Below are 22362 nucleotides of genomic sequence, written 5' to 3'. Positions count from 1 at the left end.
TTTGAATGATTAATTAGAACAAATGGCAAGCAGCACTTCCCGTAATTGGGTAATCAGTGACTGTAGAAATCAAGCGTTTTGACTCAGCAACCACCCCCACATGCACTTTCTGAAGGAACTGCAGGGTTTAAATGCGACACAACAATTAAAGTTTTAGTTTTACTGTCACAAACATTCCGCCAAGCAGAATTCATACCACTTGTCTGAGATATCACTGAGACGCACATTTGGCTCAGTTGGCTATACTTGGCCAATTTGCAGCATCTGACCAAAAAGTGCAGATGCAAAGGGATGAAATAATTCATATGATGCTTTTTTTTTTTTTTTTGAAAGCATAACACCTGTGAATTTCAAACAGGTAGCGAGGGGAAAATGAGATGTGCAGTGCAGCAGAGCAGTCATAAACATATTGATGCTGTCAGGGCACACAGGGGATTGTGGGTAATAGGTGATGACAAAACTTCTCACGGGGGAGGGAATCACAATTTATCCTCCCCGCAGAGTCTTTATGCAAACCGGATGCAGCCACGTTTTTTTTTCTTTGGCTTCAAGCTGTTATCTTTGCCACTCTTTGTGCAGACCTTTTCATCATGGCCGCAAATTTTGAACACTGTGAGCTGCAAAATGAGATTGGAGGCAGACAAATTCCCTAAAACCAGGTCAAACTGATGGATTTGAATCCACAGCTTAACAACTGTAGCTGAGCTGTCCCATGAGGAACATCAACTGACAGGGGATGCGCTGTTAATATCACACCATCTGTTTCGACATCTGAACGCTGTTGCACGAGGACACCTATGAAAGATGACGATAGCATAAACAAAATCATAAGCTCACCTATGCCGTGCTATTTAAAAACAAACACAGTCTATGGAAGCATGAAAACCACAGTAAGCTTTCATTACTATTGACACAGACAAAAACTGTTGGTCTTCTTAAGAATTCAACAAAAACATGTGCAACTAAACAGACTCCATATCCAACTTGGAATTTTGAGGTTTGGATGCATTACAGCAGAGGTTTTCAACTGGTTTTGTCAAAGGGACCACTATTATAACCTCGAAGCAACTCAGGGACCACTGCTTTGGTGGAATATTATTTTATTTTGCACCAAAGGAGGATAGACCTATACAGGCTATTTATTTGCATCTGTATGTCTACATTTGACATATTTTGGATAGGAAAATTATTCACAAATTTAGCTGCATTAGAGGAAAAAAATTGCAAATCCAGAGGGAGCTTCCTCTACTTTACCTGAGCTGTGTATTTGATAGAATATGTATCGTAATAAATTATAATTGCTTTTTCTAGTTTACTATGAAATATAATCTCACACATTTCAGAGCACAAGACCATTTCCAACCAAGAATATAAATTGTAGTATCGCCAATGCACAGCTTGGCCAAATGTGACTTTCAGTAAATCTAATCCTTCCCATGCTGTTAAAAATGTGTTGGTTATAGTATTTGATAGAACAAGTAGTGAATGTCAATAAGCAATCATGGATTTGAATACTAAGCTATACTTGCAAGTTGCAGTGAAACAAATACATCAGCTTGAATAAGAATTAAATACCTTGAAAACTCCAGCACAGACTCCAACTAGAATTTAATTCCCTGCAAATGGATTCCAAATGTCTTGAGTGCTGCAGACAGCCTTGAAGGACTCCCATAATGGATTTTAAGCTCTGCGTGCGCCATATCACAGCTCTGCTAGCACCCACTCTGACAAGGGTGGTTGAAATAACACCCACCCAAACGAGAGAAGGAAAGAAAAAAAAATACTCTGTCTCTCTGATTTTCCAAGTTAATCTTTGAAGGCCGGAGGGCTTTGTCATTTTTATTTTTTTTACTGCGCCTTATAGAGGTGGGTGAGGGTGTTGGGAAGTATTTCAACTTTACAGAACCTTTCAAAACTCTGTGTACTTGACATTTGAACATGACATGTTCAAGGTTTTTCTTCTGTTCTTGAATGATGTTTGCCAAGAGTTGTAAATGTTTTGAACCTCATGTTTCCACCTTGTTTATATCTACCACTCTCGCCGTGCTGGTTCTTGAGATCTGTGATTCAGGTGCCAGTTGAAGACATAGGACTTGACTTGTCAAATTATCCATCGATTGATTCCATTCTGGTTTGTGCGACATACTATACCACACAAGCTACATCCTATCCCAGATGTCAGCAAGGGCAACAAAGGAATAGTAAATCCTCGGACTGGTTGTGTAATATATTCAGTAGCCTTTAAATCACAGGTGTTAAACCCAAGGCCCGGGGTCCAGATACAGCCGGCCATATTATTTTATGAGAAGACAAATTATGCATCAAATTCGTGTCATTACTAGAATTGTAAACTGTTTTCACTTTTAATATCTTTTTTTTTTAATATTTGACCAGTTTTTACTCGTCTGATTTGAAAACGAGTTATTTGTCAGTTTGTTTTGTAGCTTTTACTGTATATAATAGGAGGTGCTCATCCATTTATTTGGGTTGACAGTCATAATGGCCCTCCGAAAGAAGCTATGACTATAATGCGGCCCGCGAAAAAAAATGAGTTTGACACCCCTGCTTTAAATGGTCAGTATTCTAAGAATGTTAAAAAAAAAAAAGAAACATTGTCTGCTCACCATGCAGCCGGATGAGTCCATCTGCCGGTCCGACACACACTTGAAATTCTTCTTGCAGCCGCCATTATCTTTTGAGCAGTCACGGACGGGCCCGAAAGACACCAGCAAGTCCTCGACGGTTTCGAAATATGTGGACATCATGGCTTCATCCCTGAATTTAATAACACAAAAAATAAATAAGATGTCTTATGTTTTCTAAGTATAAATGACAAATAGAAAGTAAGGCCTAAGCAGCTAAACATAATCCCTCTGGAAAAAGGTTTCTCATAACCTTGCAGTTTCTGGTACAATTAAGATATGAGTCATGCACCCTTTTTAATCAAAAAGAATGAGTCTCGGATTTTTTTTTTTTGTTTGCAAAAACAACCCCAACAACCATGAAGAAGGAGATATATAGACAGCTTTTCCCTTCAGCCATTTCTTTAGTTCATAACAGGAGGCAATGCTGTTGTTGACACACCTCCCACAAACTTGAACAAAGTCCTCGTAGTTGCATGTATATGTAGTTGTTTATTTTTTTTGTAATGCGAACCGTTGTAAGATTTTAATGACTTAAGATGTTTTTTATTTATATCACTCGCCTAAAATTGTATTTAGGCCCCCAAGTGCCCAAATACATGCTAACATTAGCTTGCTGTTGCGCTTTGAATATTTTACTCCACAGTCTAGACTCTGCACAGCGGTATATTTATTGCCTTGAGTCTTTTCCTGAAAAAAAAAAAAAAAAACATGTTTGTTTATGCCAGAAACATAAACACAAGTGACCTTTGGTCTCTTCCATTGTTGTATTTTTGTTGGGTTGTCTCGTCCTGCAGGATGAGGCATGTTCTTTTTTTCCAAGTTGATGCGGTACTTTTATGAAGTGAAAAAATTGGTGCGAGTAGAACCAAACCCAATTGTGTAGCTGTAACGAGGCAAGGAAAGTCCAGCTTAAAGGGGTTCAGAATGTGCAGTATGGTCCCCCTAAAACTTAGCTCTAATAGCTCGGCTAGTGTTCTTCGAGTCAATCAAAGGGAAAAGTAACTACACGTCTTCCCACTCAGAGTACCTGCAAAAAAAAAAACACCTGAGATTGTCTTCTTAAGCGGCAACATTAATAATCAATCATGAAACAGTCTTATTAAAGTAGAATGAATCACATCTAACAAGCTTTTTTAATTCTTCCTAACTTCAACTGAGACTGACAAGCTTCACTTCAGTATTCCCGGCATGTCTTCATACACTTGCTGTCAGAATGGCTGACGGGTTGGGCGACCCCTCCATGTTTGATTTGTAAAGAAACAACAAGTAAAAGCGCAACACAGACCACCCAGTGTCCTGAGAGTGACTTGACTCTATAAACATCTATAACATCGTAAATGATGGCGAGACAGACGGACTGCTGAGGAGGGAGAATTTCATGGTCTTCTGTCGTATTTTTTTTACTGCCGTTAATTTGTCCGAGGCTGTGAAGTTGTAAAAGGAAATAGCCATTGCTTGCCAATATATTCACTTAGATTTTGCAAACTACACTTTAACAAATTATCATAAAAATCACAATTAAACAAGTAAAAAAAAAATAAAAGGAAAAAAAGGTAGATTTCTTCTTTACTTGAGTAATTTTCTATCAATTGTTTCCCTTTTATTTCTTACTTTTTACCTTGCTGATAAAATGCACCCGTTTTTGTTTTCAACCTTGTCTGAGAAAGACACAACAAAAACAAGACCTAATTAAAAAGAGACCTTTACTACCCCGAGTCAACTCAACAGCGACGCATCAATTGTTTTTTTTCCTAATTTTTCCTTGAGGTGTTAAAACACGCTTCTGTCTTGTTTTCCACTGCTATCTAAGTACTGTGTGTGATTTTTTTTGCCACCTCTGTCGTTTTATACACTGTGCTCACTGTACATGATTTATTCCATCATTCTGTATTTTATTTTTTTCATTTGAATTCACCGTAGAATTAAATAAGCTTTGTCTCACCTCAAGTAATTTAAATGGAAAAGGTTTATCGATTTGTGCATAATCCTTATATTCAGCAGATTGGAAGGTTTTGTGACTTGTCAAGGAACTCGGCAGCAAAACTGGTTTTAGTATTTATTTGTTTTCCTGGATTTTGTACCTTTCCCTAATCTCTCATTACACAAGTCTCAATTTACCAACTCAATTTGATTGCCTGTACTACATCACCCTGAGGCCACATGAAAGGTATCTGAGCACTTGGTTGGAAACTGACCTTTCAGCAAGTTGGAACATACTTGAAAGCTACAGTACAAACTCTTCTGTACGGAACACTCCCATTCAATACGGTTGTGTGATGCCATGAGGACTGATGGCCTTGTAGATGGCCTTTACTGGGAGAATAAAATGAAAAGGCTTGAAGAAGTAAAGAAACTCTGAACATACCACAGTGAATAAATGGGTCTACTCCAAGATCTGCTGCACCTGCATAAAAGACTAAAAAAGATGTCAAATAACATTGAACCCCCTTAACTTAGTGTGGTATGTTATTCAAACGCCTGCAAGGTTATCAGTAAAGGATTTTTTGGGGGAGGCAGATATTTTGTAAGGACTTTCAATGAGCTACTGGTAAGTTTCAATGTAAAAAAAAATATGTTTTTACAATCTTTCGTTGCAACCATGGCATGGACAAAGCATACACACTAATCGACTCTGAAATCGGCTTCCTTTGTATTCTTCTACTGAGCAAGTGCTCAGCATTAGCGATACCATCAGCAGTGAACCGGATGAATCAAAGTGTTATTGATATGCGCCGACCAAGCTTGAAAATCATTATGGTGACGTAACTAGGGAACGGATTAGACAGTTGACATGTTGTGTGTTGGCAGTTTATGCCACTTTAAATTTGCTACCTTGCTTTTGTTTAACCTCCTTTTTTTTCCACCATGCAATGATTATCGTCCAGGATTATTAAAGCTGTCAACAAAAAGTCCATTTCCTATTTTGTTCTACAATGTTTACATTTCCGTGACAGTTCTGGAAAGAGAGCAATATCACGTTGTGCCGTATTTTTAGGATTCTAACACAGACATTGTTTACATCACCTGAATTAGACCAAAGACTGTGAACTAGCGGTATGAAAGCCTAAAATTTATTTTAAAAGGAACTGAGATTTATTTTCAAACAACCATCTTCTCTACTAGGTTCATGTTAAGTCCACACTTTAGTTAGAATAAATTCATTTGCAGTCATACTGAGATCACCACTTGATGCCGGAGACAAACAGCACAAGTACATTGATCAATACTGTTCAATACTTCACCACGGCAGTATAAAACTTCACGGGTGGGTTTAGAGAACTGTAAAATCCTAGTCAGTTATGCGCCTCCACTATGGATAAGGACTTTGGGCTTGTTTTTGTTCAAAGGAGGATTTATGCCACTTCTCTCTAAATTAAAACAGGTCCCGGGTGTCTTAGTGAAATGTCTGACATGCTTCAGTCCAAATACCTCAAGGATCATGAATAATAATAAACGTTATAATTGTCTTTTAACAACCATGCCAGAATGTTTTTGGGGTCTGCCCTGTTTCGGATTCACACTAATTTCACACATGACGGGCTGGCAAGTACTCCAGAGACCCAAATATTTGAATACTATCACTTAAGCAGGCAGTTTTCCATATGATGCCCCCTCTAAGACTTTTATTCAAGAGTTGATGTTGAGCAAAACTGTACCTAGACAGTGTTAAAAAAATGTTTGTTCAATTTTGATTGCTGAGTAGAAAGGCAAACAATGCGCTGCATATTTGACAATCATTGTTGATTTTTATTCTTAATAAGGACCAAGAGGACTGAATAATTTGCATGTTGCACTAATTGGAGCCTTAAGTTGCTTTCTCTGTGAATGTTTTTTCAAAATTACCTCCCAGAGGAAAACTTCTTTGCAATGCTTAGGATAGACTTTTGAAGTTAAGCCCAATACTGACTCTTCTTAAACAAGTCTCCAAATCCATAATTCAATCTGCAATCCTCTAATATTTTTTATCAGAACATCTCATTACTTTCTGTCCACTTCTGCTACAGAAAAAAGGTGCAGAATCATTTAGTTGAATTCTGAAACTTTCTCATGTCCTTAATTGTGTGCTAAGCAGGCCATTTTTGAATGACTGTGTTTATAAATAATGACCCAAAACCTCTTTTCTAGGTCGAACTTATGCTTAGAACGGTAAACAAATGTTTTATGTAACCGAGACACGCATTCTATGCCTACCAACGTCCTTCTTGTTCGGTTTCTCAATAGTCGCAAATTTAAAAAGCCAATACGTGACATCAATTCTTTCTGCCAGGACCTCCCTGTGCTGACAAATGACTCTTTAATATAGAGGAAAAACCCAGGGTAGGGAAAGTGCGGCAGGCCAAAAAATAATGACTTTGGCTCAGCTGTGAGGTGCATACTAACTGGATTTCTGCATAGTGAGTCGAAGATAGAAATGAACAATCAAGAGGCCTGTTTCAAGACTCCAAAAATAAAAAAAAATGTCAGTTTGGATGATGTTTTGTTATCTTATTAAATTGCACCTATTATCTAAACAGTTCTAATATATCTGTTGGAAGTGTATATAATTAAGATATTTTTTTTCAACTGCGCTATACACGCTTGGCTCCGCTCTACTCACCTCTGTTTGAGACATTTTCAAAGCATTCATGTGATGGTGATGAAAATGGATGCAAACTGCATGGAAATGCACGACACTGACTCATCGGTTGGAAAGAAACAGGATAAGAACTGTTGAGAACAACGCTCGCTCTCTTATTTCCTTCTTTGCATGTTAGTCACGGTGGAGAGGAAGATTTTATTTGAGACTGCAGCAAAGTTATGAACCCACTGCTAAGGCACATGAACACAATTAGTTATTTCTAACCATTGAGCAACCGCAAGGGACAATGGGTATTTGCTGGACACACTCGGCTGAGCAGGTATTAGCTATAGCACCTCATTGAATATGGTTTTGAAAAAAAAGAAAGAGTGAGTAGAGCTTTGGTTAATGGAGAAGTTACAAATGTGCACAGAAATGGGCCACTATGAAGATAGAAACAATTACAATTGGGTACTCCCCCCACAAGGTGGCAACGGTTGTCTTTTTGTCTAATTTAGTTTTTTTTTATAATTACACCTGAGCAGTGATTAAAAAAAAAAAACATGTGAGTAAATCATTTTTGTTGTGCTGTTTTGTGGTAATACTTGATTGAAAACGACATCACAGTTGCTAACATCTCACCTGTTTTCTGGGTTTGGTCATTTGACATTTGGTAGCTGAGCCGTGATTGGTCGTTACCTGAGCAACTGTGATATCATTTTCAGTTGACAGCAAAGTGGCAAAATGGTCATTAACTGAGATGGATAAAATTGAGGGGGTTAATTCTTAATTCATTTTCCAAAAAAACTAAATTAATCAGAATATTGCCTTTAGACTAGTAGGACTTTTTTTTTTCATACATAAACACAATTTGTGATCTATTGTTGCCACTAAGAACTTAAAGTTAGATTATATCGACTAGACAAAGACTTATGCCAAGTAGCGTTTCCAAACGGTGGGTAAAGTGAGATCAATTCCATTGGAACTCAGTTGACCTCAAAGCATATTCACTGCATCTAAACAGTGACTAATGTACTACTGCTATAAATCTCCGTGCATGCCTCTTGCTTGTGCAGATGATGAATGAGCGAGGGATACTGCCCAAAGTTAGAGCAGTGCACCGGCATGATTACAGAGTGTGTTATTGGTCTGCCCCTGCATTTGATTAATGCTCCTGGCAAATATGCTGACTAGTGTTGAATATCACACATTTTCTTAAAAAATAAACAACAACCTAAAAAATCTCATCGGCAGTCAGGGCAAAAGCAGCAGATGAAAAACAGTCGTGAGATTGCAGTGACAAAATAAAAGCATGCACATTTTTTTGAGATTCAGCGGGTAAGATTTATGTATTTGTTTCTGGTGTCACTCACAGTGACTAATGGTACATTTTGATGTCTTGGTTGATCGCACTGACTGAAGTCATTCATCACACGATGACATACAACTTTGGCTACTCTGGCGTATCTCTTTCAACTGACAAAAAAAAAATATATGAATATATTCCTTGACCTGAGGGCCCAAGATAGAGCCTTTCCATATGTACTTTTATCTATATATTATTATATTTATGTATTTTTTCAATATTACTCTCCAAGATTTACTTACTATAACTATGCTGTTAGCTATACTGTAATATTTATTTATTGGAAAAAAATTAATATGACGTTACATTTGCAACTTTATGTTGATTAAAATAAACCTGCAAACCTTTGAAACATTTGTCATTTTTGGCACAGAATTTGCAACTTTCACTTGCAGAGAGAGAGAGAGAGAGAGAGAGAGAGAGAGAGAGAGAGAGAGAGAGAGAGAGAGAGAGATGTTACAGATACTAAACTCAAACAAGTGCTACTAGAAGTGGGCTTTTAATAAGTCATTAAAACTCAAGAGTAGATGTCACTGTGTATGTGGATTATGCAGCTGTTTCTTAAAAGTGATAAATCTTTCACATTTTACCTCTTCTATCATCCTGTCTCATATTAATAATGATTATAGTCTGAATGTGTCCACACAGTGAGGCAGTTTGAAAAAAAAAAAAGTATGATTTCAATGAACACCAAAGGCTTGTCCTCTTTTGGCTTATGAAAACTATATATTTTTTGCATAAAAAATAAATGGCTTTACCTTTGTATTCCATTTTGACATGGTCTACAATGTGATTCAAACATGTTAATGCATCACATTCAACTTTCTGTTCAGCTACAATGCAGCTAGGCTTAAGAAATATTTCTATTGTGTTATTTTTCAAGCTATTCATCTTTCAAAAGCAGATAACGCCTTGAAACAGAAGCCATACATATGCCAATTACTAATGGTTGCAAAGCCCATTGAAGGTCAGACTTTAACACACTTCTTTATGTAGAGGGGATTCTGGATTCCAGAGGCAATATGAAACAGTCTTTAAAAAGTTTGTAAATAGGCAATGAATGCCACCATATGTTGAGATGAATACAGCCACTCTTGGGATTATACAGTTTCAAATATAAGCAATTTGTAGTTTAAAGGGAATTGTGAGCTATTGTACATAGGGTGTGAATATGAAACTAAACTATGTTGCACTTACAGTAGAAAAGTGCCGTTGATGGGTTTTATTTTCCTTCAAATACTTGAAGATTAATTTTGGAGACCTTGAACTATATGTGTCAAAGTCAAGGCCCGCGAGCCAAATACGGCCCGCCAAATCATTGTATGTGGCCCCCGAAGACAAATTGTACATCTGTCAATACTAAAGTTACAAATTGTCTTTATTTTTAAAAAATACAGATATTGATAACAATTTTTGTTACCATTGATCTTTAAGAATTATTTGAACAGTTTTTACTAGTCTCCAGTTTCAAATTTAGTTATTCATCAGTTTGTTGACGGTTGTAATGGCCCTCCGAAGGAAACTATGACTATGATGCGGCCCGTGCCAAAAATGAGTTTGACACCCGTGCCTTAAAAATCAACGACACATTCAAAAAAATATATATTTACAAGAGCTGGGTAAAATACCCGAGATAGAGCGGGTCAAATAAATGAATAAATAAATAAATTTGCAATAAAAAGCCTATTTGTTGAATTATTTTCTAAGTTTCTGATTTTCAGTGATTAATAATGAATATGAATTGTCTATAATGATGTGGTACAGCAAAAACAAGCCGGTTCCGACTCACCTGACCTCTCCCGGGTCTTCGGTCACTAGGACGTCTGTCTTACAGCTGGCGATAGGATTGATTGACAGCTCCACCGGCGGTACCACAAAGCTCTTGCTGACAGGCAGCCACAAGCCTTGGCCCAGACTATAGAGTGATCTGCGTTAGCACAATTACGAGACGTACATTTCAAGCAAAAAAAACAACAACCCAAAACAACTTGGACAAACATGAGCATGCCACAACACCATGTTTATGTCCAAAGGGCACGCCGGAAAATGCAGACCATTCACAATATGGATGATGACAGATTGCCTGCAGCACAGTCATAAAGTTAGAGATTAGTTTTGCTGATAGTGATAAATTCAAATGCCCTTAAACTCATAAAATGTGGAGCTGAATCCGAATTTACAGCGGAAAAAAAACTGGATTATGTGACAAATCCTATCATAATTCTTCACTGAGTCATGTAAACAGTCGGCATGCTTTACTAGACATCCTTTCAGCCAGCATCAAAATATAAACTGCAGTGCTGTTTGACAAAAAAAGAGCACTGAGTTAGCTTGCAGCACTAGCCGCTGTTTGGATGATACACTTTTGTCACTGTTGATCAAACAAAATAGGTTTATGTGTGCTGTGTTGCCCTAACGAAGCTGTGCTGTTTTGCAAAGTTTGTTATGAAAGTTAACTAAACAAGGTACTTTAACACATTTAAATGAGTAGGATGCTGTTTGTTTTTGCCAAAAGAAGCTTCAGGAGGAAATACAAAGATTACAATCCACAGGAGTCCAATGTGCAGGAGGAAGGAAACAAGATGAGTCCTCAACAAGAGCACGGAGCATGACTAGACTTTTCATCATGTGATGTTTGATGTCTATTAGCAGGTGGGAGACAAACACTTGGGAAAAAAAAAAACATTAGCTCAGATGTTCTCAGCCAAAATCTTGTAAGATATATTTAATTAAAAGTCTTTCAGGTCACACACTCTTATCACAATATGCAGCATCAAAAATGCCAGACTTGCCAAAATCATCTCCTCAGATGCCAAATCTAAGCAACTCACGAGCATCGGGAAAACTATCGAGCTGTAACAGACTTTTAAATATTATGTGGTAAATTTTCCACGCTGCTATTTTTCCACCCTTATAGCTCATCCGAGGGAAGGCACTGCTGGCTTCTTCCAGCGCTTCCTATCTGTAAAGCCAAATCCCTGCTGAGATTAAATTCTTCTTTTCAACCGCCATGGAACTGAAGACCAAGGCGGTCGTCTCCACCCTCATCTTTACCCTACATGCACCAAAAGGACAAAAGCAAATGTCTACACATTTTCATCAATGCCTTAATCAATCACGAGTTGTACCAACCACGCCCAGTTCTTTCTGATTCTTCCATCCACTTTTGTGTTTAGAATCTTAAGAAATGTTACCTGTCTGTTACAAAGTATGCAAAGTGAAAGTGGAGTTTAAAACTAAACTTGTAGAAACAGGGAGAAATGGACGACATTGTGCGTCGCTTCTTCAGGAATGCTTCTCAACAAGTCTCCATATGAAAGATTATTTGCAAGCTGCTGTTTTTGAATAGCTATCAACAAAAATAAAGCTACACCTTATATAACATTTCAACACACTCTTTTAACTAAGGATTCGGAATTAACCAATCACATCCAAAATCAGTTTTATTTTAAGTACAACTTTGCAACGGTGTATGTTAGTGATAAAAAACAGCCCATTCACACACTTAAGTAAAATGTTGGGCTACATCACTGCTGAACGAACACAAGTATGACTACAAATTGCTGATTGCTGTCAATTTCACCATCGTGAATGCAACATTTCAATGGACCCTTCCTGGGATTGCCCTTCGGCTGTTTTTTATTTTTCCACACCAAAAGGGCCATGGTGGGGGTAGGAGTAGAACCTGACAAGAGTTGCATTATCGTGTCCAGCCAGCTGTGTCTGTTGCTCTGCAGGCATCTTTATGCTCCATCACACTCACAAATTCATACCGAAAAACAACTTACTCACAATTTGGTCAGTGGAGGTCATCAGACGGCCCACAACTCACCTGAAAATTCTTTCCGGGGCTTGTTCGCCCGTAACCAGATCGTAGCCTTTCTCAAGGTTCGCATACGGCCAAGGCCTTTGGAGAAGAAGGAGGAGTGATGTCATCACACAACCGCACACGTACAACACGAGTGCAGAATTTACTGTAGCAGATGGGACACGCTTTATGGTATGTAAATAAACCAGACGTATCGAAAGCTGTGTTTGCGCGTGGCTAAGATTACCGTCTGTCACCGGTCTTCCTACAAAATGGTAAATGGGAACTCGATCCAAGGCTGGATGGGATCCAGCGAGTGACAGCCAGAGGTGAACGGCAATGTGAAACATTAAACATTGTCGCAGTTGGCTGCGTGGCTCATTTGAATTATTTTGACTGCTCCGTTGGGTTTGTGCATGCTTTCCAAGGTCACATTCAAGTTTGTTTCAAGAACTTTAACGTTTTCCAAGATATGTGTTAATGTACTTTTTATAGGTTCAATTCCCAGACCGTTAAAACGCTAACTTCAACTTCTCAATCTACAATCACAATTCTAATTTAAAAAAGAATAAATCAGTTTTATGGCCATCCATACTGTTTTGGTTGCTTTTCTTGAGACTAAGAGAAGAACATGTTATATAAGCTAATGAGGTGCATTTCCATATGCAGGCAGTGCTTACCCTTCATTCTGACCCCAGTCACTGCGAACACAGAGGTGTTTATGGACAAGATCCGGCGAATAGCCGTCATGACAGCTGCATTCTCCTGAAACGGAAAGAAATAGAGGCGGCGGATATTTGTTTATTGTCAGCAGTTGAATAAATTACCATTTAGAACAGTAGAACCTAATTTCAAAGATTCAGTTTTCTGTAACAGAAACATTCACTATGGAGAAATATTTGCTACTAGCATAATGAATTGAAAAACAGCATTTTTTAAAATTATTTCAAACTATGAACATTTGTGTATTAGTATCTTTAGATATGAAAAAAAGGTCCATGGTTTAGCATATGAAAAAAGATGAACTGTTGACGACAAATTCATTTTGTCGTCATTAAATTATTTGCTCTTTATGTAGAATGCATAATTGACTGAATTAAAACCGGACAAAATATTACTTATTTTGATAGTTTTACTTCATTCTACCTGTAAATAAAAAATGCTGCATGGGATATACGATGGCATTTGTGGAGTCTTAGGTCAGATTTCGCAAAACCCTTGGCTGTGCTTGATAAAAATGGTGATTGCTGCACAAGCTCAGCCTGCTTTTAGAGTCACAACAGTGGAAAAATGCATAATGGCCACGCAGGCAACACCATTCACATTTTATCACCTGCTGTTTAATAATTTACTGGCTGAGTTTATAGGCTCTCGGCTCACTCAAAGGGAGACGTGGCGGCCATATAGGATGGAGTTAAAGAGCGGCAACAAATATTCCGATTGCCCTTTGTCTGGTAAATGGTGCCTTGCTGGAAAGCAACATAAGCCGCAATAAAGTTTGGAGAAGGCAGGACAATAGTTACACCCAAGACACCATTTCATCTGATGAATAATAGCTGTTGGTTGCAAAGCATCAGTCTTATTAAGATGATCTGTGGATGGACTGTGTAGTCACGACCTGAAGAATAGACTTTTTAAAAGCCGTATTAATTCTTGGTGCATTATTTCTTTGACTGCGCTTATAAATTTATTGTAGTACTTGTTGAATGTTTTTTTTTTTATTTGGCTTTATCTGGATGACAATAAAATGACAAAGAGGTATGTTTTCAATAACATTTTAAAGTGTCGTCCTGCCTTTTTTTTCTACCAGCATTTTCAATTTTCAAGTCAGGTCTCCAATATGCCTTCAAGTGTGTTTTGAGAAGACAATTCTCTCTGGTTCCATTGAGAGCAAGTGAAGTTGGAAGCATCATTTCTAATTAGGAAAACAAAGGAAGCAAGGCGGTTCAACGGGTCTTTTTACGAGGATACTTATGATGATCGATGCCGCAATATATTCTTCCTTAGTAGGGCGTTTAACTGTGCGGTAGAATGAATTGGCTAATAATGGGGACAGCTCATCGTGGTAAAATGATAACTGGAGTCATCACATTATTAAGGCGACATCGTCGGTGTAAAGCACATAGAGTTCCGTATTTAATTGCTGGCGCCTGCTCTGGGGTGATTGCATAATTATGTGTTACAAATGATGGCTGCACGTACTGATTGTTTGACATTAAGCTATTATACAGTATCAGTATGTAACAACACAACAGAACTGCGTAGTGAGTAGTGATCACAATGCAAGTCGCAAATAAATCTTGTTATCGTCAAGTCTCAAGTAAACAAAACAAAGCAAGTTTTACTATTTTCTTTAATGCTATCCATCATCTGAACCACTTTTCCTCACGGGGGTCATTTACACCACATATTTCACAATCCCCTTTAAACAAGTATAACTGATGAAATATAGATATACTGCAGTTCCCTTGGAACTAGATTTCATCACGCCTTAGTTTATCTACCATTGACCATTTTGCACCAGTCGTTCGGCTGAAATCTAGAGTTAACCTCGTCCGTGTTGTCTCGAGAAGCGGCAGGGTGCGCGTTTATCATTGTTTGGCTTTGATTGTGTAGAATGTTACATTGCTGTGCTGGCAGAGGACACCGATGGAAATAGAACGCTCTTGTGGAGAGCACCTTTAATTTTCACTAGCGGACAGATTAGGTCGTTTCCCCCCAAGGAGACGCATCGCGCTTGAGGGCAATCACTCATCAAATAATCTTGCCGCTGAAAAAGGACAGATGAAAGGGGAAGTAAATTGGGAGAGACAAGGAGACCGGGCGAGACAAGAAGCATTAATAGTACAAGGAGAATCTCCGAATGCAGCAAGCTCTGATAGAGTAAACGACTCCTAAATTGAATTAGAGTGATTACTGCTCTTGGAACATACACAAGAGGAGAATGGGCGTGGTGTAAGCGATCCTTAACGCAGCATAATCCACAAACTCCATCGTTGGCATCTTGATGCGTAAGGATGGTTGTGATCTGTTGCCCTAATCCATTATGCATCAGCCTTCAACGTGCCCTTGACCACGGTGACATTAATTCACATACATTACAGATGTAATCCATTCTAATGAGCTTAGGCTTGATGTAGTGGGCATGGAACACCAGTGGGAGTTACGCCACTCAAGCGACGACATGACATTCTGCACTCGAAGCTTTGCTTAAAGTCCTTTTAATGTCAGTGCAAATATGCTCAAAAATGTTTGACTTGCAAAAAGTGTGTGATCAGGAACGTTTTTTTCATACCCAACAGTGTTGCGCTTTTCCCCCCCTGAAACTATGGAGCCTTTTTCTTTGTACTCTAAATGATACACTCTTTTATTCAATAAACAATGGAGCTTAATTTTTCATTTCTGAGCCATGTTGAGGTTTTTAAGGCAATTTGTTTTCCCAAGATGCCGTGAAAGAAACTATAATGCTTGTCGAATGCTATCAAGTTAACCTAGGAGCCCACTTGAACTTTACTGCTAACTCTGTTGTTGACCAAAACAGCAGCACCCACCAAGGCAAGTAATCAGAGATGAATTAAAGATGAATTAAAGTGTGGAGTCTTGAAGCATATTAAAAAAGATCTTATTAAGGGACGGATAGTTTTAAACTAAAATTTTACTTGCCATAATTTCCCAAAATGAGTACAAATAATAATGAATGTATTGTATGTTTTGAATGACTTGATACAAATGCAATGTTCTTGCAAATCAATTAGCATATTTGCATTTACTAACCTGTGTCCTGGTCACAAATCTGCTCACAGGGGTCAGTAGTCCTCTGGCCACAGTAGTCTCGGACCCACTGCGTGGACGAATTGGTCTGATAGTACAGGATGAGCTTGGCTGGGTTGAGCCAATTGGAAACATCCAGGAAGCTGCCCATAGCCATAACAAAACTACTTCCTGTGTAAGAAAGCAATAAAAAGTTAAACAATGAGTTGCTTAACTCATTCTATCCCTTTATTTTCACGGTGCATTGAAACTCCCCAACGACCAGACCGTATTTAAATGAGAGCCCTATAATGCGTGTATTTATGGGACCTCCTTGATAATGGCACCAGAGAGACCGTGCTCATTGGCACTGAGTTACCTTTCTTTCTTATTGCTCCCGGGCCAATCATTAAACTCTGATCACTGAACAAGATTATCCTTAATTGATGCCAACGACTTTTACTTTCAATGAGGGCGCTGAGGGGGATCGTGCCGAACATAAAGATTCTTTTACGGCGACATATTGCTGTCGGTCGAGGGCGGTCTGGGTTGGCAGGCTGGTTGAGGCATTCGGAAGGAGTGCACGTTGTTGTGTAAAGGTCAATTTAAAACCTATTCCGTTGCCACAGTGGGACACAAAGGTAGCTATCGCATTAACATTCTCGTTCAAGTCTTGGAAAGATGAATACAGATGGAGGCACTAAAACAGTCACTTGACTCTAAAACAGTTGCTGGCTTGTGTTTTTATCAGCCAAACGTATTTCGACAATATCAACAGGCCTGCCGTGTTGCCTTCACCTTTGCTTGTAGCAATTATTCCTCCACACTCTCTGTGAAATGTAAACACTGATATGAAGGGAATAATCTGCCATGTAAACGCCATCGAGGAAATGCACTTTTATACAACTATCATGACACTTGAGATTGGAGATAGATAAAGCACCATATTTATGAATTTGTGATTTGAAGATGCCCTTTCAACTCCTAAAATTTCATATTGCGGCCACTCTGCTTCTAGCAAAAATTAATACAATTCTGGAGCTTTGCAACAATAGACAATTCTCTTAGGCAGGTTTGAAGATATTGGGAAGATTTTTGGGTTTGTCCATCCTTTTTATGACAGGTCACTTTTTGGTTAAAAAAAATATGTAAGACAAGATTGTTCAATAATGACGACAATGGGAAAAAGAAAAAAAAAGACATTTGTTTTTAAAAACATCAATAATTGTATCATATTGTAGAAACTTAATTTCAGTTCAATGTATATGCGCGGCAAAAGTGACAAGGTTTTGCATCAATGTTTTATCTGATATTATTCAGCAAATGTGCAACGCCTCCAAAACAACTAAATGTTTGGCAGGGACAAGGTACTGTTGGGAAATTGTGCAATTGCCAATGGATGATGTTGCAGGAAAAAATACTAAATATTGGCTGTTGATCTGAAAAGGTAAATGTTCAGTCAACAGAATTGACATTTTTTGTGAATTAATTGAGTGCTGCATCACATCAATTTTACATAGTGGCCATATACTTTTTCCAGGCAGAAAAAAAATGATCCTAGTCTAGACAGACAAAGCCTGAAAAGGCCACTGTCTATAAGGCAAATGAGCAAACCAGCCAGTGTCTCATCTGCTGTCAAAACGACAAGATGTTTATTGTTCTCTAAAAAAAACAAAGAAAAAGCCTCCCTTTTAACAACACAGAAAAAGTTTCTGTTCATAGATGCAATTGTTCCCATGCAGACTTAGTTGCTATCTAAAGCAACAGCACGAAATCTACTTCTGTCTCACAGTCAGAATGAAAGGTGAAAACTCTAAGCACACATTTTTGTAAGTTCCTTGCAGGGTATTCAAACATGCTCAATGGTATTTTTCCATATTAATGTATACTTCAATCTGGACTACAACCAAATTAAACTATAATCAAAAGATCATTATAATGTGGTACATCTATGATAATAAAAATACCCTGGCAGAGGTAATGATGAAGAATATATTTAATATAAAATGGTGTTTGGCAAAAAGACTACTTTCTCTTTGTACTCTTTCTTTCTTGCTTTTACACTTGACACAGTGGCTTTTTTGTTCTTTTGTTGTTGCCATTCTCCTGCCCGCTATGCCGTCACGGTCCATTAGTCACTCCTGTTGAGGTTTGGTGTTTGTACCGATACACATCCTTATCACTTGTCTCCGAGCTACCTTCCATCACTCATTATTTCCCCACTATAAAGAATTTCCAGAGAGTGGCTCACATCTTTGGTAGCCGTGGAGCTGCGGTCTGCCCCCCCACGTTCAAACGCACAAACGTTCTACTTGAACCTCCATGTGGATTTTTTTTGCCGGGGTGGTTGTTAGTGTCAGCCTGTCCATTTACTTGACACTGCTGCTTGGTTTGTGAACATTTGCTCTTTTGTTTTATATCTCATTCTAACTGTTGTTTGAATAAGTCCACAAAAAATGCTTTTAAATTAAATGTTTTTATTTATTCCATAGTTTAACACCAATCCTGAATTTCAAAGTCTAATGCCCTTTGCTGTAATCATAGTGCTTTGTATATTGCTGCTTGTAATTTATATGTATTGCATACACAGCTGGATTTGGCCACAAACTATTTTTCTCTTGTTTTTGTGGCATGACACTGAAAGCTTTTGAAAGGATTGAAGAATTTTTATACAGAAACCACAAGGTAGTTCCGGTTAATGGAAGGCAGCTGCTTTATAACAAACTACTTGGACAACTATATGTAACAGAGCTCTTCACACATGTACTGTACATCCTAGAGCAGACCCCATGACACATTATATATATATATATATATTGGGGGCAGTATATGTATTGAAATAAAAACGATGCTTCGGTTTACTCAGAAATTGTGCCGACTGGTTAGTTGAGCACAAAGCTTTTTTTATTCTCTTGAATAATTGGCAACAGGTCAAGGTACAGGTTTAATCATACCTTCTGTGAAAGCGCTTTTAATCGTTGTGCCTGTCACTAAATGTTGCCAGCACAGCTAGAGGAAGAAAGCTACATTATTTGTAGTGAATAAAAACATTTTTCGAAAAAATCTGGCCAATTAAGGAAAAGTTTAAAATTTACTGAAGTATAACTGATGAGCTCTCACAACCAATGTGTTGCAACATAGTGGTGAGGAATCACTGCATGGCGTGTGCATCCACCGGGTGTTTTTATTCCTAATTTTCTTGTCCACTGAGTCTAATGCATATGTTGTGCTTACCATCTGCGACAAAGTGCTCAGGCACATGGAGCGTGACCTTGACAGTGAGTGGGCAGGAATCCTGCGTGGCGTAGACAATGGCCACGACGCAGGTGCTGATGGTAATCAACGTCAGGGTGACCTTGTTTAGAGGACTGTGTGGGTGGCCTGGATGGAAGCACAGGGAAAAAAGGTTGAATAGTTTGGTACCGCTCATTTTGCATCCATCCAAGGCTTCGACTGATGAGTAGAACACCAAAGCACCAGTAACAAAATAAAAAAAAAACAGCTGGTTTCCTATTTACAAATTCACCTATTTGCAGTTTTTCTGTGGAATCCATCGAAACCTATTCACTCAAATATCAGTTTGCGTTTTTTTTTTTACAAAAGAAACTGTCTAAATAGGTATCGATGTCCAAGGAAGTATGTTGAAGTCAAACATCTAAGACAAAAGTACTTAAGTCAGGGAGGAGCTAAGTTTAGCCTGGGTTGATAGTGGTTACAGGGTCAGAAACTGTAAGCCATTAATATTTACCGGTTGAGTTGCAAGAGGGGTTTAAAATCATATTTAAGTCTAAGTTTGTTATACTTACAGTTTGAACTATTAGTATAGGCAAATCTAAAAATTGTGTGTCAATTACTAATATTTTTTTTAGCCATTTGCAGAGGGGTTTGGTTCTCATCCCCAACACATGGATGCTTATGTGGAGATGTCAATGAATTAGCATTCTGATGGCATCCAGGTTACAATAACAGACCACATAAGATCGAAACCTGATGCAAATCAACATCCAATTTGTCTTCTAACATGCTGCATATTGAAGTTGATAACTTGGCACAAAAGAAAAAAAAATCATGCAGTTCACATTGTTGCTCAAGGTGATTTATTGTCTTATGACAACCTTGTGAATTTGTTATTTTAGTTGCCCTTTGGCTCTATCATGGGTCCCATTTCCTAAAGTGGGGAATAAAAGTATCCACCTAACCTCCAACCTTGGGTGTTAGTCAGTATGCCCAAAAAAATAATTTTAATGGGATGTGTGGCTTTTAAATTATACCAAATACATCTACACTTTTTCTAAAGCATGACAGACATTTGAAAAGGTTGCAATACTTCTGAAGGTCAAAATCAAGGGAGCCAGAGTGAGGACAATGAATTACCCTTATTGAATCATGTGTCTTTCGCAATGACAAGTCTGGGAAGGGGCACAAAGTGTTCAATCTGCTGGGAAAGTGCTAGGCCAGCTAATCCCTTTGGGGGTGTGGGTGGTGTCATCGGGCTCACGAATGGGGTCTCTCAATTACTATAAAAGCCCACTGAGTAGACAAAAGCATGTGCGCTCACGCTAGCAAACATTTGCTTTATGGCCGCAAACCCAACACACTTCAGTGTTTGTACACGGGCGCACCGACAGCGAATGTGTGTTCAGGCTTAAGAGCTTGACGTGTGTTTATCTTTAAAGTCCTTTGGCTTGCGCATTTTATGGCGACCATGAGATGTCTTGCTTCTCACCTTTGCTGCGTCGTCGTCCTCTGTGCTGCTCGGTGTAAAACTTGTTGTCGTCCTCGGGCTCTGACCCTGATTCTCCTTGAGGACCAAACATGCCTGCGGTTGCTAGAGAAGATAAGGTGGAGATGAGGTAGGGGGAAGGAAATCCAATGAAAATCAATCGCGGCTAGTTAGGATTGCAGTGCTGTAGTTTATAACGTTGCTTATTTTACCAAAACAGATCATCTACTTTGTATTTGAGACTTGATGAAGCAGCATGTGGTTCATCCACTGCTATTTTTGTACACATTGTTTCAAGTATCTTTAAATAATGTCAGAAAATATTGATGCAACAGAAAGAACTGTTTGCTTTTGAGTTCAGCATATACACACCTTCACATTCACACCATTGGACAAATTAGTCTTCAATTAACCTAACATGCGAGTTTTTGAAAGGTAAGAAAATACAATCAAATTCAATATGCAGGAGCGCCTGAGGCGAGATTTAAAGCCCAAACCTTTCAACTGTGAGGTACACGTGCTAATCGCTCCTACACCATTCCGCCCCAAGTGTACTTTAATTTGAGCAATATAATTATGACGTCACTATGTCTTGAAGCGATGGCAGCATCATGGATTTCATTATTGGTGGAATTGGTGGCAATTTATTCAGTCCCATGTAGTTTGAAGTCTGAATGGATTGCCAGGGATACAAAAATAAAAAACAGACAAATGTCAATATCTAATAAACTGGTTAAAAGTGGAGCAAGGTTGCTCAGGCAGATAAAGTTAGCACGTCAACATTTTTCCAATTTCTTCAACTTTTGTGCCTTTCACCTGTATTTATGCCGCCTAAACACACCACCTTGATCAAATTACTCCAAAAAATAAATTTGATCGAATGTGAATGTATTTAATGCATTGTGACTACACTCAACAAATGAACCTTTCTCGAGTCACAAATAAAATTAATGATGAAAGTACACATGGGAGAAAATAACCCCCCGAGAAAGAGCCATCGTGACTTAGCAAAGGGAAGCAATTTCCCCAGCGTATTAGCAGCTCAATCAATTTCAAGTTTATTAACAACACAATCACAACTCCCTGCGCTGTTTCTGTTTTACTATTATAAAATAGTAAAATATTCCATTCCATTTATTGCTCACTCTTTAGGTGTGTAAGTGGTTTTATTTAGTGCTTAATACGTTTCATCGACCAAGCTCTGTTATCTGCCAGGATAAAGAAACTATAAGCCCGGATGGTGGATACATTACTTTAGTTGATGGTGTATACAATCCCAGGTTTATGATATTTTAAGAGTTCCACAGAAAAACAACTGCCAATAACTAAGGCTTGAAAAGTACTGTGTGCAAGGATTTTAATAGCTAAAAAAAGATTAGAAATTGTTTCACACGATTTATAATACAATTCTGCAGCCCTTAAATTCCTGATTTTGGCAATAAGTTGGAGCCATTATGATGAATAAAGAAATAAGTGAAAGTATAATGTAAAAAAAATATCATTTATAATTAT

General features: G+C 38.3%; 1 protein-coding gene across 2 annotated transcripts in view; it reads right to left on the bottom strand.

The window, feature by feature from the left end:
* astn2 (astrotactin 2) overlaps positions 1–22362 on the bottom strand; it is a 153798-nt gene that overhangs the window by 62992 nt on the left and 68444 nt on the right. Inside the window, exons 5-11 of one of the 2 annotated variants that reach the window (XM_088391186.1) lie at positions 20854–20955; positions 19362–19508; positions 16152–16319; positions 13058–13142; positions 12402–12476; positions 10359–10496; positions 2625–2775 (exon numbers count right to left, since the gene is read on the bottom strand). In XM_088391186.1, coding sequence (XP_088247312.1) covers positions 2625–2775; positions 10359–10496; positions 12402–12476; positions 13058–13142; positions 16152–16319; positions 19362–19508; positions 20854–20955 — 866 coding nt within the window. The remainder of the gene's footprint in view (positions 1–2624; positions 2776–10358; positions 10497–12401; positions 12477–13057; positions 13143–16151; positions 16320–19361; positions 19509–20853; positions 20956–22362) is intronic. The other variant, XM_088391187.1, reaches the window with a different exon arrangement.

This window comes from Syngnathus floridae, chromosome 12 (assembly GCF_059516105.1).
Source record: "Syngnathus floridae isolate MCC-2025c chromosome 12, RoL_Sflo_1.0, whole genome shotgun sequence".
NCBI lineage: Eukaryota > Metazoa > Chordata > Actinopteri > Syngnathiformes > Syngnathidae > Syngnathus > Syngnathus floridae.
Note: the sequence above shows the minus strand (reverse complement) of the source record. Positions and strands in the feature narration are given on the sequence as shown.